The sequence below is a fragment of the Gopherus evgoodei genome, chromosome 7 (genome assembly GCF_007399415.2).
Source record: "Gopherus evgoodei ecotype Sinaloan lineage chromosome 7, rGopEvg1_v1.p, whole genome shotgun sequence".
NCBI lineage: Eukaryota > Metazoa > Chordata > Testudines > Testudinidae > Gopherus > Gopherus evgoodei.
Window position 1 is genome coordinate 98,325,771 of NC_044328.1, and position 15,109 is coordinate 98,340,879.

General features: G+C 56.2%; 1 protein-coding gene across 1 annotated transcript; it reads right to left on the reverse strand.

Moving 5' to 3' along the window:
• Positions 1 to 7,050: 7,050 nt before the first annotated feature.
• On the reverse strand, positions 7,051 to 13,294 carry SLC25A45 (solute carrier family 25 member 45). The gene is given in 8 exon segments (XM_030568352.1): positions 7,051 to 7,512; positions 7,798 to 8,065; positions 8,387 to 8,572; positions 8,850 to 8,921; positions 9,605 to 9,648; positions 10,454 to 10,523; positions 11,114 to 11,516; positions 11,918 to 13,294. Coding segments are annotated over 6 exon segments (876 nt in total). The 5' UTR covers positions 10,491 to 10,523; positions 11,114 to 11,516; positions 11,918 to 13,294; the 3' UTR covers positions 7,051 to 7,243.
• Between the last annotated feature and the right edge of the window lie 1,815 nt (positions 13,295 to 15,109).

The window sequence follows — 15,109 nt, forward strand, 5'->3', positions numbered from 1 at the left end:
ATCCCGCGGGGGGCCCGGGGAGACAGCTGGCGAGTGGCCCAGGCCTGAGCATGGTTCTGCTCTAAGGAGATATGCTGGAGAGACTTTATTGTCGAAAGCCATGTATTTTTGGGTGCATATTTATCGTCCAATCGTGGAACGACAGGGTGTTTGCGGCAGAATCAGGACTCCTGGCTTCTCTTCCCGACTCCCAGGCCCCCTTCGCCAACCCACTTGACCTCCCCTTCTCCCCCCCAACCCCACTAGAGCTTGGCCCCAGAAGTCCTGGCTGCCAGCCACCCCCATTCCCCTGCTCCAACCCTGGAGTTCCCGCTAGGGTGCAATGGGGGAGATATAAGTTAATCAATCAGCGAAGACTGTGAATGAGGAAGACTGAAAAAAATTGTCTTTAAAATGCATCTAAACCAGCTGGCTGCTAACCCAGTCCTGGCTGCACAGGCATCCCAGGGGCACACACAGCAGGGTGCTGTAGTAAAGACCAGAGCACGGTTTTCATGTCATAAGCAATCTGTTGTTTCCTATCAGAGGGGTAGCCCTGCTAGTCTGGATCTGTAAAAGCAGCAAAGAATCCTGTGGTACCTTATAGACTAACAGACGTTTTGGAGCATGAGCTTTCGTGGGTGAATACCCACTTCATCAGATGCATGCAGAACTATTTGGGAAGTTTAATGTAATGGTTTTTGGCAGAACATTTTATTGGTGGTTTTCACAGAAAATTTGAGTTTTCCTTTTTTGACAATTTTTTTCCATTGTTCGCAGCAGTGGTGTAGCCATATTGGTCCCAAAATATTAAAGCGACAAGGTGGGTGAGGTGATCTCTTGTATTGGACCAACCTCTGTTGGTGAAAGAGACGTGCTTTCAGCTCTGTGTAAGCTGGAAGCTTCTCTCTTTCACCACCAGCGGTTGGTCCAATACAAGAGATCACCTCACCCGCCTTCTTTCTCTCAGTTTTTCCATTGACATTTTTGACAAAACAATGCTTTGGTTTTGTCTTCATTTAAACTTTCCCTGGCAGGGGGTGGGGGTAGGTGAGGGCGTGAATCAATTTCCAATGAGCTCTGATGGCCTCTTTTTGCCTTGCTGAGTTCTACACCAATGCCTTCTAGCAAAACCCACCTACCTGCTATGGCTGTCACAGGGAGGGAGAGGAGCTGTGGGGGGTGGGGCATGGGAAGTGGAGTGTATAGTTAGAACAGCACTGGGGCGGCTCTCATTCTTTTCTGTGTAGAGTCATCACCGTGGTATCTGGGCACCTTCCTTTGGTCCATTGAGCAACCTGATGCCACATTTGTCATGTAGGGTTTCTTCTCCCCTCCTCTCCCAGGGTGAGAAGCACGAGCAGTGGAATGTCTTGTTTTGGTAGGGTTTTTGAATATAGCTGTTGCTCTGTATTTGTATTAGAGAAGACAGGACAAGGAGATGCACCTGACACTTGGAGCAGAAGGCAGCAAGGTTTGGGATGGGCCTTAGCTCCTCAGGGAGCTCATTCTGCAGCCCCCCAGAAAGATCTGTCTCCCTGCACAGATGAGATTTACCCTTATTGTAGAGTGCCACTGGGTCAGAGGAGCGGAGTGGGGGGCTCCATCCTGCAATTATAGGCAGCCTTCTTGGTACCTTGGGTGCAAGTCATGGAGCCTGCAGGACCCAGACCTTGAACTTGATTCAGCATTGTACAGGAAGCCAGTGCAGAGAGCAGAAGAGAGGTCTGATGCGTTAAGAGTAGCTGGCACTGCTGAGGAGATACGCTGCAACTGACCACGTCAGCTGGCGTTTTCTCGGGGCTGAAGGTGTCACACCCAGGTCACTGCAGTGCTGTGGTTGAGCTGAGCAATGCCCAAAGCTGAATAACTGAGGCCAGGTCATGGTTGGCCAGGCTGGGGCAGCATCTCTGAGCCAGCTGGAGATGGTCGAAAGCATTAGTCACGGAGTGGGCGCTGAGGACCCGACTCTGATGGGGGCTGGGTAATTTAAAAACACCTGGGAGTTGAACGATAAACCAGACCAACAGCCATGTAGCTTTGCTTTCTCTGCCTGTGATCAGCAGAGTTCACGACAGCTGCATCTTTGAGCCCCCTATTAACTTGTGTTTCACTGAAGTGTTTTCTAGAGTCTGGATCTGATGGAGAATCCACCCCTGTCCTTGGCAGGTTGTTCCAATTGTTAATCACTCTCCCTTTGAAAAATGTGTCCTGTATTTGAATGTGTCTGGCTTTCACTTCCAGCCTTCAGTTTTTAGTCTGCCTTTCTCCACTAGGTTAAAGAGCCCTTTAGGACCTGGGATTTTTTCAGTGGGAAGGTGCTTACATACCAAGATCAACTCACTGCTTAATCTTCTTTGTGATTAAACTAAACTAAACTAATCGAGCTCTTTTAAGTCTCTCACTGTCAGGCCTTTTTTTCCACCCATCTTAGTGGCTCTTTTCTGCACCCTCTCCAATTTAACCAACGCCCTTCCTAAAACATGGACCCCAGAACTGGACGCACCCTGCCCCAAAACAGAGCAATGGAAAGGGTCCTCCAAGCTGCCTAGAGTGACTGTGTGGGACACAGCCAATCAGGGCCCAGCAGCCTATTATAAGAAGAGCTGCAGGTGCAGAGGGAGTTCAGTTCCTTGCTGGAGCTGTAGGAGTGTGGCTGGTTGGCTGATAAGAGTTAAAGAACCCTGGATAGGGCTGCACTGCCAGTACCTGGGGAGAGCAAGAAAGTGCCCTGAGCTGGTTACTAGATCTCCATTATGATGAGGCCCTGAGATAAAGGTGAAGACACTGTGAGGAAGTGGCTCAGGGAATTAGAGAAGCCATGTGACACAAAGGGACACAGCAGACACCTGTTATCTACAGGGTTCCTGGGCTGGGACCTAGAGTGGTGGGCAGGCCTGGGTCCCCACCTCCACCCCGTTAGTCACTGGGGGGAAATGGCCTGGACATTAAGGCACCCCCAGAAGGGGAACTGAATGATAGTGGCCCAACTGGAGAGCTGTAGCCAGGAACCCCCAAGAGGGTGAAGACATTATCCTTGCTCTGGGATAGAGCAGTGCCCCAGGGCTCTCTCCCTGGAAACAATCTGAGAGAGTGTGTGCAGCTGTGCACACTTGGCCAAGGGGTGCTCATGCGAGGCACCCTGTTACAGCATCCCAGGACTGGATCAGCCTGTGATGGGGCATCCACCTCACACTGGCCAGTAAGGGGTTAATAAAGCCCTAGGGAGGCTGAGTGAAAAGCAGCCAATAGGAGAGGGACTTTGAAGAGTGGTCACTCAGGGCCCCCTTATAAGAGTTGCATGATGGACAGAGGAGAGCAGAGTGAGTAGCTGCATGGAGCTGGTAGAGGAAGGATTGTATCTGGAGTAGGCTGCAATGCTGTAGCACCTTGGACAGAGCAGTGCAGGCAGGACCCCAGGGAGAGGGGAAGGAGCTCTGGATGAGCCGCTGAGACTGAGGAGGTTGCTGTGGCCCAGGATCATAGAGGCAAAAGAACACAGTAAGTGACTGTGGATCAGAGAGTCCTTGGGCTCACGCCTGGAGTAGTGGGTGGGCCTGGGTCTTCCCATTGTGGAAGTATCTGTCACCACTGGGGCAGTGGCTGGACTACTGAGGAGCTAAACCTCCCCCAGAAGGGGGGACATGGACAGTGCCATGGCTGGAGGACCAAGCCACAAAGAGGATGCTGCAGTTCCTGAGGCGGCGGGAGGGTCTGTAGGCAGATGATGGAGATCAAGTGACAGTGTGAAGTTTGTCGACCTTGAGCTCATCCCCAGAGCGACCTAGGGGAGGCACCAGGCCGGTGGTAACAGCGTGACACAGTCCTTTGGGCCACTGTGTTGCACTGGCAGCTCATATTGAATTGCTTGTCCACTGTGACCCTCATATCCTTTAGAGTCACTGCTTTCCAGGATAAAACCTTCAAAATGGAAGCCTGTGTTTGTTTGGCATAGAAAACAACTCTGTCTTGACCTCAGTGCTCTTTCACTTAGTGAAAGGGTTTCCTATGGCATCTTTGGCTGTAATTTTTCTTCTTGTCCAGCTGCACCCCAGAAGTGGCTGCATATCTTTCTACACAGACATCGTGTCGCAGTTATAGGGGAAAGACCTTGTGCTATATGTAAGGTATAAAGGCAGAGAAGTAGGAATCAGGACCCCTGGGTTCTTTTCCTAGCTCTGGGAGAAGAGTGTGGTGTAAGGGGTTAGACTGGGGAAGAATGAGGGCTGGGAGTCAGGACTTGTAGGTTCTATTCCCAGGGACTCCAGGCAGGGAGCTGGGTTTGGTGGATTGGTGTTGGGAGAGAGTGGGGCTGGCAGTCAGGACTTCTGGGCCCTATTCCTAGTTTGGCTGTATTATGCGCAAAATATTTGACTCCAGTTAACCTCCTTTTGGAGGATCTAATAATGAGTCCACACCAGCCAGCAATGCATTGCAAAGGACCCATGCGTGGGAAAACAAGATAGATACAGTGTGATATTGTTTTGCACTGATGCATCTATTCATCTTGGAGTAGGGGATAGCTTCTCTGAGGTACAGTGGCTTTGCAGATCACACACATGCCCAAGGCTGTGTTAGCTACAGGAAAGCTGAACAAGCCCAGACTATCAGCCATCTTGTCCTGGGTCTGATTAGACCCACCAGCACTTACAGTGAACATCCTGGGGGCTTGGATGTGTGCCAACGAAGCATTGCTAACCGCAGGACTGGGATAGCTGCTTTCTCTCATCTCACATGTATCCAAGGCCCGGAGAAGCATATTCCTTTGCACAATGAAGTCTCAAATCTCTGCAAACCCACTATGTATTCACCACCAGTCTGGGTATTGCTTTAATATACCAGGCCTTTAATCTCGCTTGCCACCACTTCAGTTCTGACCTCATTTCTAAGAGCAGCTCTGCAGGATTGACAGAGCCTGTGAGACAGGTTTTCAAACAAGATCACAATGAATTTCAATCAGTGTACTGGGTGCTGCACAGACACCCCCCCCCCACTCCTTGATTCTGACAGGGTAGGGAGGAAGCATCATGTCAGGTGCTGCACAGACCTGGACCAAGCCTGGGGCCCTCTGTGCTGGGCCCCACCCAGACCATGACTGAGATCATGAGCCCAGTGGGTCATGCACTGCCCAGCTGGTCCCTGCTACAAAGACCTTTCAGTCTAAGTGGACAAAAAGGAATAATTTATTCCCATTTTACAGGTGTGCAAGTGGAGGCAGAGTGAGATGAACATTCGAGTAGAAGGTAGGGACAGAGTCAGAATTCAGGAGTTCTATTCCTGGCTCTGGGAGCACAGTGAAGTTGAATGGGTTAGAACAGGGGGTGCTGGGCTTCAGCACCCCAGACTGTATTCCTAGGGCTGAGCACAGTGGTGGGGTTTAGTGGGTTAAAGCAGGCGGGCTGGGAGTCAGGATTCCCGAGTGCCATCCCTTGCTCTAGAAGCAGAGTGAGTTCTCATGCATAGAGACAGGGGAGCAGGAGCCAGAACTCCTGGGCACTATTCTCCAGACTCACTCTGAACTTTGGGGCATGTCCTTTTCCCGCTCTGACCTTGGTCCCCAGCCTTTTTTAGCTCCAGTCATGAATTCCAACAGAGTTAGGAACGGGGTGTCCAACCCTGGCCTGGCTTTCCCTCCATTGCAGTGCAGTGAGCTGTACCATTCAGGGAGGAGTGGAGGACGCTGATTTCCCTCAAGGGAGCCTGCACTCCAGCACCTTCACCGCAGCAGCAAAGGAATCCGTTGGCACGTTGTTGGCTTGCGTTTCCGGAGATGTCCCCCAGGAGGATGGAGCAGCCAGAGGCGCCACAGGGAGCTGGCAAGGACATAGGGTCTGCCTCTCAGATTCCTCCCCCATGGCAGGTAAATGAGCTAGGAAGCTTCTGCTGTTCCATCACATCTATGGCAAAGACCCAGCACTCCAGGGATTGTGGCAAAGAGTTTGTATTAGGGATCTGCCGAGTGCTGGGTGCGGAGGGGGTCTAGTGCGTTTGGAGGGGCTGGTCTAGTAGGTTACAGCTAAAAATCACAGAGCAGGGAGTCAGGTCTCCTAGGTTCTCTGCCAGCTCTGGGAGGAGAGTGGGGTGTGGTGTGTTAGAGCAGGTGAGGCAGGACTCCTGGGTTCAATTCCTGACTCTGGGGATATTGTCTAATAGAATCATAGAATATCAGGGTTGGAAGGGACCTCAGGAGATCATCTTGTCCAACCCCCTGCTCAAAGCAGGACCAATCCCCAGACAGATTTTTGCCCCAGATCCCTAAATGGCCCCCTCAAGGATTCAACTCACAACCCTGGGTTTAGCTGGCCAATGCTCAAACCACTGATTAGGTTTAGCTCACCTCCACTGGTCCCTGCACATTGCAGCCTGCTCCAGGGTGGCGGTGGCAGTGTCTCTGTGCCTGTCAGACTGGACTGGGCCAGGCCAACAGTAGAGAGTTTGCTCACTGATGAGAATTAAGTAGATTTTCTGTTGCCATGGAAATGCTATAGCTGGGTAAGGAGAAATCCTCCTACTCCCAGAACTCCTTCCCCAACACTGCTCTGCCTATGACCCCTCCTCCCCTGACATGCACTACTAGGCCCCACTCCTCTCCCAGAGCTTGGAAAAGAACCCAGCAGTCCTGACTCCCACCCCCCCCGCCCCCAAATCCCACTCTAATCCTAGATCTGGCATAGAACCTAGGAGGCCTAACTCGTGGCTCTGTGCTTTTTAGCAGCATGACCACCCCCCGACGGACCAGCTCTTCAGTTTTCTTTCCCTCTATTTCATCCCCAGCTCTCAAGTCACTACCCCCCCGCTACCAGGCAGTTCCTCTCCCCAAGGTGCTAAGATGCATGGAAAGTGGGGAGAACCAATGTCACTCAGGACATTAGGCTGTGTCCTAGATCCAAACCTTGTGGGATAGATTGTAGGAGGGGTAATCCTGCCTTCCTCTCACAGGCAGTGCTGACCTCCATAGAATCATGGAATATCAGGGTTGGAAGGGACCTCAGGAGGTCATCTAGTCCAACCCCCTGCTCAAAGCAGGACCAATCCCCAGACAAACTTTTACCCCAGTTCCCTAAATGGCCCCCTCAAGGATTGAACTCACAACCCTGGGTTTAGCAGGCCAATGCCAAACCACTGTGCTATCTCTCCCCCCAGCACAATGCTAGGGGGTGCTCTGTTACACAGAGCTGGGCAGGGGGGCTCAGTTGGGGGCATTTTCCCCTGGCAGTCAGCGCTGGCCCCTCAATGCATGATGCTGCAGGGAGCAGGGTGGGGCTCAGCAGATGAGTTTCAGGATGTTCTCGTAGCTCAGGAAGGTCACCGCGTTGACAGGGAAGGCACGGATAATGTTCAGGGTAAGGCCCTTTAGGAACACCTGGGGTCCCTCACGCCGAACACTGATGCGGATGCAATCCCAGACCCCGCAGTAGGACACTCCCTTCACCCCGTCCATCTGGAGCCGGGCCTTGATCACGTCCAGGGGCGTGGCTACGACCCAGGAGATGGTGCCAGCACAGCCCCCAGCTACAAGAACTGTCATTGGCCCTGGGAGCAAAGGGGAGAGGGAAGAGAGTTAGGGCTTGGCAGGGGCTGTTACTCCTCAGTCAGTGCTGCCCCCAGGGCAGTGGTTGTGATTAGTTATTGCACAGTTGTTAAATGCCTGTCAGTTTCCACCCAAGAGATGGCTGCATTATAATGCTGTGTGAAAAGATCCATCTTAATTGTTTCTGGCCCATCAAAGCACTCGCATTATGCAACAGGATTCCCAGTTCCCTACAGTCTCTTCCCCCAGTGAGATGGACTGTAGCGTGCTATCCATTCCCATCTCACCTGGTTCTCGCCCCTGCACTGTCATGGCCTGGCAGAGGCTGGTGTAGGTGAGGAAGTAGATGGCCAAAGTGGGTGTATCTCACAGCACCAGGGCCTGGGTGCCCCGGAACAGGCCCATTACCCCCTCCTCGCGGAATATGCTGGCACCACAGTGCACTGGGCCCCGGTACTGGGCTCCAGAGGTCCCCGCTAGACTCCTTAGTCCATAGGGGTGAAGCTGGTTCTGTAGCCGAACTTTGATCAGGTCAACAGGAGCCAGGACCACCGCCTGAGATAGAGGTGGGGTTGCAGGGGAAGAGAAGGGGTGAATGGAAAAGAGGCCCATGGTTAGTTCCTCAAGGAAAAATACTGACATGCAATGACTCCTGGGGCTGGAGACAGAACCCAGGTGTCCCAACTCCCAGCCTCACTTGCTCTAACCCACTACGATCCCACTCCCCTTAGCTGGGATAGAACCCAGGAGTCTTGACTCCCAGCCCCCCTGCTCTAAGCATTGGACTTGACTCCCTTCCCCTCCCAGAGGTAGGGCTAGAAGCCAGGAGTTCTGCTCTCTACCCCCGCCCCGCACATGAGCTGCCTGGTCCCTCACCTGCATCAGGCCGGAGAAGCTGCCAGCGGTGAGGACGTGGGCGTAGCTGGGAGGGTTGGTGTGGCGGTCGTGGTGATGGGTGGTGCTCAGGTACAGCAGGGCATTGCTGTAGGCCCCAAACATCACTGAGTTAACCAGGGCCACGCTCAGCAGTGGGAAACTCATCCCCTTAAAGAAGCCTAGGACCTGCAAGGCAAAGGGCACCATGGAGGGATCAACGCCAGCCCTGAGCGTATGTGACTCATGACTCGGCATGAGGGAGTGAGTGGGGAACCCCTCTCCAAAGGCTGACACCTATGTGTACATGCACACACTGCTCCCCCTAGCATACAGCATGGTGGAGGTGGGGACTGACCTCCATCAGGGGCAGATTTGCAGCCCCCAGCACAAGGGGAGCCTCTGAGCTTGGGCAGGGGTCTCTTGGCACTGCCCTAATACAAATAATAAATGTGCTGCCTCAAACCGTTTCATTGCGGTACGTTTTGATTATGCAATCCAGGATCCCCCGATAGCCAGACTGTGTCTGCAGCCGCACCTGGAATGAGACACCATCTTTAAGCAAAGAATTTGCAGGAAGATATTAGCAGCGGCATTTTATGCAAAGGCCAAACTTCTCCTTAGAGGCATTTGGAGGTAGCATTTTCTAGTGGATGGGACTGTGGCCTGGGACTTAGGACTCCTGGCTTCTGTTCACAGCTCTGGCAGGAGAGTGGGATCTAGGGAGTTAAAGTGCGGGGGGGGGGGAGGGGGGCGGTGCTGAGAGTCAGGACTCCTGGGTTCTATTCTTGGTTCTGCCACTGAGTTGGGGCAAGTCCCTCTTTGTGCCTCTTTCCCCTCCCACCTTGTCTATTCGGACTGTGGACTCTTGGGGGGAGGGATTCTCTCTCACTGTGGGTCTGTTCAGTGTCTCTCCTGATGGGTGGAGGGCCCTGATCTCATGGGGAGGGATGTCTGTATGGTGCCTGGCCTGACAGGGTGGCCTGAACTTGGGCAGGGAGGGTCTGTGCAGACAAAGACTCCTATGTCGGTTAGGTCTACCATCATAAGAAATAAATGAGTTTAAATAACTATTGCTTGCCCTTTGAGCTGCGGAACACTGCTCTGAGCTAGCTAGTTCCCCAGCAGGGATGTATCTCCTAATTCTATCTATAGGAGAGAAGTTTTCCCTGTCCCTTCCCACCCCCAATCCACCTACAGCAGTACCAGCTTCAGATTCACCTTCACTGTGTCCACTGGGTGCCCCAAGGCCAGCCCCACAGCTCCTGTGTCCAAAGGAAAAACAAGTCAGTTGGAAATTAGAACCTGCCGCTGTCCCGGTTCTGAGAATGAAACCCAGGAGCCCTGACTCCCAGGCCTGCTGCTGTAACTCACTAGGCCCACCCCTCTGGGGGCTAGGAATAAGCACAGGAGTCCTACCCTCCTCCACACATCCATAAACACTCTACTGCCACTTCCTCTTTTTCTTGGGGATCCCAGTGCTGCCGGCAAATGTTAAAATGGTTGAAAAGGACACAGACCCCCAGTGCGAGACAGAGCTGGATTATTTTTAACTCTCTTGTTAATGAGCGACTGGAAAGTGTCACCTTTTTTTCAGCAAAAAACTTGAATTTGGAACTTAAATTCCACTCTTTTTAAAATGCAAATAAATTGGGGAGGGAGGCTGGCCTTGTCATAGTGAAGCTGGACTGGGATTCAGGGAACCTGGCTTAATTCCCTGCTCTGCTACTGCCTCCCTGGGTGATCTTGGGCAAGTCACTTCCCTGCTCTCTGCCTCATTTTCCGCCTCTATAAAGGGGGCAGAATAATCTTTCCTTTGTCTATTAATTTAGATTATAAATTCTTTGGGGGTAAAAACTGTCTCATTATGTGTTTGTGCAGTGCCCAGCACATAGGGGCCCCAGTCTCAGTTGGAAGGGTCTGTGCTGCACTTAGCCCAGGGGCGGGACGTCTCAGTCTCATTTGAGGTCTGGGCAGCCCCTCGCATGACAGGGTCCTGACTCTGAGCGGCAGGGGCATGTGTCTGGGCAGCACCCAGGAGGGTGGAAATTGGATCCTTCTCATTCTTACCTGAAATCCAGCCAGCCACAAACTCCTCCACGGGCATGGTGAGTAGAGCGCGCAGGGACTGTACAGGGCTCTGGATAAGAGGAAAGATCTGGTCAAAGTTAATCCATTTAATCCCTAACTTGTCCTCCTGGCTGCTTCAATCTTTAACTTGATCCTCCCCTGCCCTGTGAATTGCCCTTTTCCCAACAGCAGTGCCCACAGGTATGCAGTGAAATGGAAACGCAGGAGATTAAGCAGGGGTGACCAGGCAGAGTTATGGTAACCGGGGGAACTCAACTGGTGCAGTATCTCACTGAGATTAAGGGCTGGATCCACCAGCCGGGCTGGCTGCTTTCCCCCCCCCCGGGGCCTGTCCTCCACCAAATTACTGGCGCTCTAGAGGCCCCCTTTCAGGCCCACATTCAGGGCTGGATTTTCCAAAGTCCTCCATCCTCAGCACACAGTTTCTTAGATGCTGAATTAAATTCACACTGTTCCATTCTGAAAAACAACTCTCATCTCAGTAAGATTCCCAGACCTAGAGAAGCGCGGAGCCTGCTTTCTGTGACGGTTGTAAGTGGCTTTCGATGGGTTAGCAACTGACAGTGGACTGTGCTGAGCATGTTTCAGGATGGGACGTTATAAAGGCTGGATTCTGCCAAGGCCTGTTCAGGTGCTTACCGGGAGGCATTTGGACGCAGATCCTTACAACAATGGAGGCACCCAACTCGTGGAGGCACAACTGCAATCGGGGATGGGGGTGCTTTTTGGCTTTCCTCTGAAGCATCAGGGATCACCTACAGCTGGAGTAGGGATAACAGGTAATGGGGCCTGCGCTCTGACGTTTCTCTGTTGTAGATGGCTGTAGGGTGAGTCTTGTTCAGGGTCCAGCTGATCACCTGATGTGGCAGCGGGCAGGAATTCTCTCCCCCCCTCGCCCCGGTCACAGTGGCAGGGACCTTTTGCTCTCCTCTGCAGCATGAGGCATGAGGCGGCTGTTGTGCTCATCATGGTCTTACCTAATCAAGCCAAACATAATGCCAGAGATCCTGGTTCTCTCCTGTTCTCTGCATGGGGCTCACATCTGGGAATAGAAATTGTACGGTGGGCCATGAATGCTCACAAAATTGGGGTTGGGGGTGAGGGCTCCGAGGTGGGGCCAGAAATGATGAGTTCAGGGTGGGGGAGGGAGCTCCAGGTGGGGGTGCGGGCTCTGCGGTGGGGCTGAGGACAAGGAGTTTGGGGTGTAGGAGGGTGCTCTGGACTGGGACTGAGGGATTTGGAGGGCAGGAGGGGGTCAGGGCTGGGGCAGGGAGTTGGGGTATGGGAACGGGTATAGGCTCTTGCTGGGGTGCAGGCTCTGGGGTGGGGGATGAGGGGTTTGGGGTGCAGGAGGGTGCTCCGGGCTGGGATCAAGGGGTTCAGCGGGGGGGGGGTGGGAATCAGGGCTGAGGCAGGGGTGCAGACTCTGGGCAGTGCTTTTACCTCAAGCGGCTCCCGGAAGCAGTGCCATGTCCCATCTCCGGCTCCTATGTGGAGGCGCAGCCCCCTCTGCACGCTGTCTGGTCCGCAGGCAACGCCCTTGCAGCTCCCATTGAAGTGCCAGAGTGGGCCACTGGTGCACATAGGAACTGGAGGGGTGCTGTGCCGTGGCTTCCGGGAGCTGCATGGTGCAGCACCCGACTCTGCTCCCCAGCTGGAATGCCAGAGCGAGGCAAGCCTCAGACCTCACTCCCCAGCAGGAACTCAAGGACCGGCTTAAAATGGCTGGCAGGCTAGATCCGCGGGCCATAGTTTGCCCTCCACTGCCTTAAGCTCGAGGTGGAAATGCTAAAGTCATTGGACTCAACCTACGACTGTCTGGGTGAAGTTTAATGTCCTGGGATATTCAGAAGGTCAGACTAGATGATCTAATGATGCTGTCTGCCCTTAACCTCTGAAACCCTAGACACCGCTCCCCTCCCTGAGCTGGGGATGAAACCCAGGAGTCCTGACTTCCAGCCCCCCTGCTTTAGCCACTGTATCCCCTCCTCTCCCACAGCCAGACAGAAAGCCAGCACCTTTTTTCCCTAGCCAGGATGAAACCAGCTTCCACAATCCCAGGCCAGTGCCTCCATCCCAGCACCCCCCAGCTACCTTTGCAAACCTTTCCTCTCCCCTTAACCCAAGGCCCTGAACAAGTTTGCAGCACAAGCACGTGGTGTGTGCACTGGAGCCCTAACAGCGAGCTGCTTGCATGGAAAGATCCTCGCAAACCAGCGCTACATCCTGTGCAGTGGCTCTTAGCAACTAACCCTCCTCTCTGCACCCCCCGGGCAGACTTAACCCATGAGGGTGGCAGGCACAATTTAGCCAGAAACTAAATCTCATCAACAATCTTGTTTATAGACACACAGAGGTGCCACTCCAGGCTGGACCGCATTTACTTGTCACGTCTCCACCTTTCATGGGCCCACTCCTCCAGCATTCGGCTGGCCCCCTTTTCAGATCACCACCTTGCCACTGTGAGGGACTCTGCGCGGAGAGGCTGGGGCTGGCCTATTGGCACTTTAATATTACAAGGACCCCTCATTGATTTTGCTGATCCAGACTAACACGGCCCATCATATCAAGCTACCACTAGAGGGAAGCAGACACCTACTTCAGTGCACTCGTTTAGAGTAGGGTCCCAAGACCCAAACTGAAATCAGTCCTTACTATGCCCAGCTAATCTTGACTGAGAGCAGGGTAGGGCCTCTGTTGTGCCAGGCGATGCATGGACCCTGACCGAGACAGGGGCCCCACAGAGCACGGGGCCAGGTCCCACTGCGTGCTGCTCAGACCCTGACCGAGACAGGAGCCCCACAGAGCCCGGGGCCAGGTCCCACTGCGTGCTGCTCAGACCCTGACCGAGACAGGGGCCCCACGGAGCCCGGGGCCAGGTCCCGCTGGGTGCTGCTCAGACCCTGACCGAGACAGGGGCCCCACGGAGCCCGGGGCCAGGTCCCCCTGAGTGCTGCTCAGACCCTGACCGAGACAGGGGCCCCACGGAGCCCGGGGCCAGGTCCCCCTGGGTGCTGCTCAGACCCTGACCGAGACAGGGGCCCCACGGAGCCCGGGGCCGGGTCCCCCTGGGGGCTGCTCAGACCCTGACCGAGACAGGGGCCCCACGGAGCCCGGGGCCGGGTCCCCCTGGGGGCTGCTCAGACCCTGACCGAGACAGGGGCCCCACGGAGCCCGGGGCCGGGTCCCCCTGGGGGCTGCTCAGACCCTGACCGAGACAGGGGCCCCACGGAGCCCGGGGCCGGGTCCCCCTGGGGGCTGCTCAGACCCTGACCGAGACAGGGGCCCCACGGAGCCCGGGGCCGGGTCCCCCTGGGCGCTGCTCAGACCCTGACCGAGACAGGGGCCCCACGGAGCCCGGGGCCGGGTCCCCCTGGGCGCTGCTCAGACCCTGACCGAGACAGGGGCCCCACGGAGCCCGGGGCCGGGTCCCCCGGGTGCTGCTCAGACCCTGACCGAGACAGGGGCCCCACGGAGCCCGGGGCCGGGTCCCACTGGGCGCTGCTCAGACCCTGACCGAGACAGGGGCCCCACGGAGCCCGGGGCCGGGTCCCACTGGCTGCTGCTCAGACCCTGACCGAGACAGGGGCCCCATGGAGCCCGGGGCCGGGTCCCACTGGGCGCCGCTCAGACCCTGACCGAGACAGGGGCCCCACGGAGCCCGGGGCCGGGCCCCCCTGGGCGCTGCTCAGACCCTGACCGAGACAGGGGCCCCACAGAGCCCGGGGCCGGGTCCCACTGGGCGCTGCTCAGACCCTGACCGAGACAGGGGCCCCACGGAGCCCGGGGCCGGGTCCCCCTGGGGGCTGCTCAGACCCTGACCGAGACAGGGGCCCCACGGAGCCCGGGGCCGGGCCCCCCTGGGCGCTGCTCAGACCCTGACCGAGACAGGGGCCCCACGGAGCCCGGGGCCGGGTCCCCCTGGGCGCTGCTCAGACCCTGACCGAGACAGGGGCCCCACGGAGCCCGGGGCCGGGTCCCACTGGGCGCTGCTCAGACCCTGACCGAGACAGGGGCCCCACGGAGCCCGGGGCCGGGTCCCCCTGGGCGCTGCTCAGACCCTGACCGAGACAGGGGCCCCACGGAGCCCAGGGCCGGGTCCCACTGGCTGCTGCTCAGACCCTGACCGAGACAGGGGCCCCACAGAGCCCGGGGCCGGGTCCCCCTGGGTGCTGCTCAGACCCTGACCGAGACAGGAGCCCCACGGAGCCCGGGGCCGGGTCCCCCGGGTGCTGCTCAGACCCTGACCGAGACAGGGGCCCCACGGAGCCCAGGGCCGGGTCCCACTGGGCGCTGCTCAGACCCTGACCGAGACAGGGGCCCCACGGAGCCCGGGGCCGGGTCCCCCTGGGCGCTGCTCAGACCCTGACCGAGACAGGAGCCCCACAGAGCCCGGGGCCAGGTCCCACTGGGTGCTGCTCAGACCCTGACCGAGACAGGGGCCCCACGGAGCCCGGGGCCGGGTCCCGCTGGGTGCTGCTCAGACCCTGACCGAGACAGGGGCCCCACGGAGCCCAGGGCCGGGTCCCGCTGGGTGCTGCTCAGACCCTGACCGAGACAGGGGCCCCACAGAGCCCGGGGCCGGGTCCCCCTGGGCGCTGCTCAGACCCTGACCGAGACAGGGGCCCCACGGAG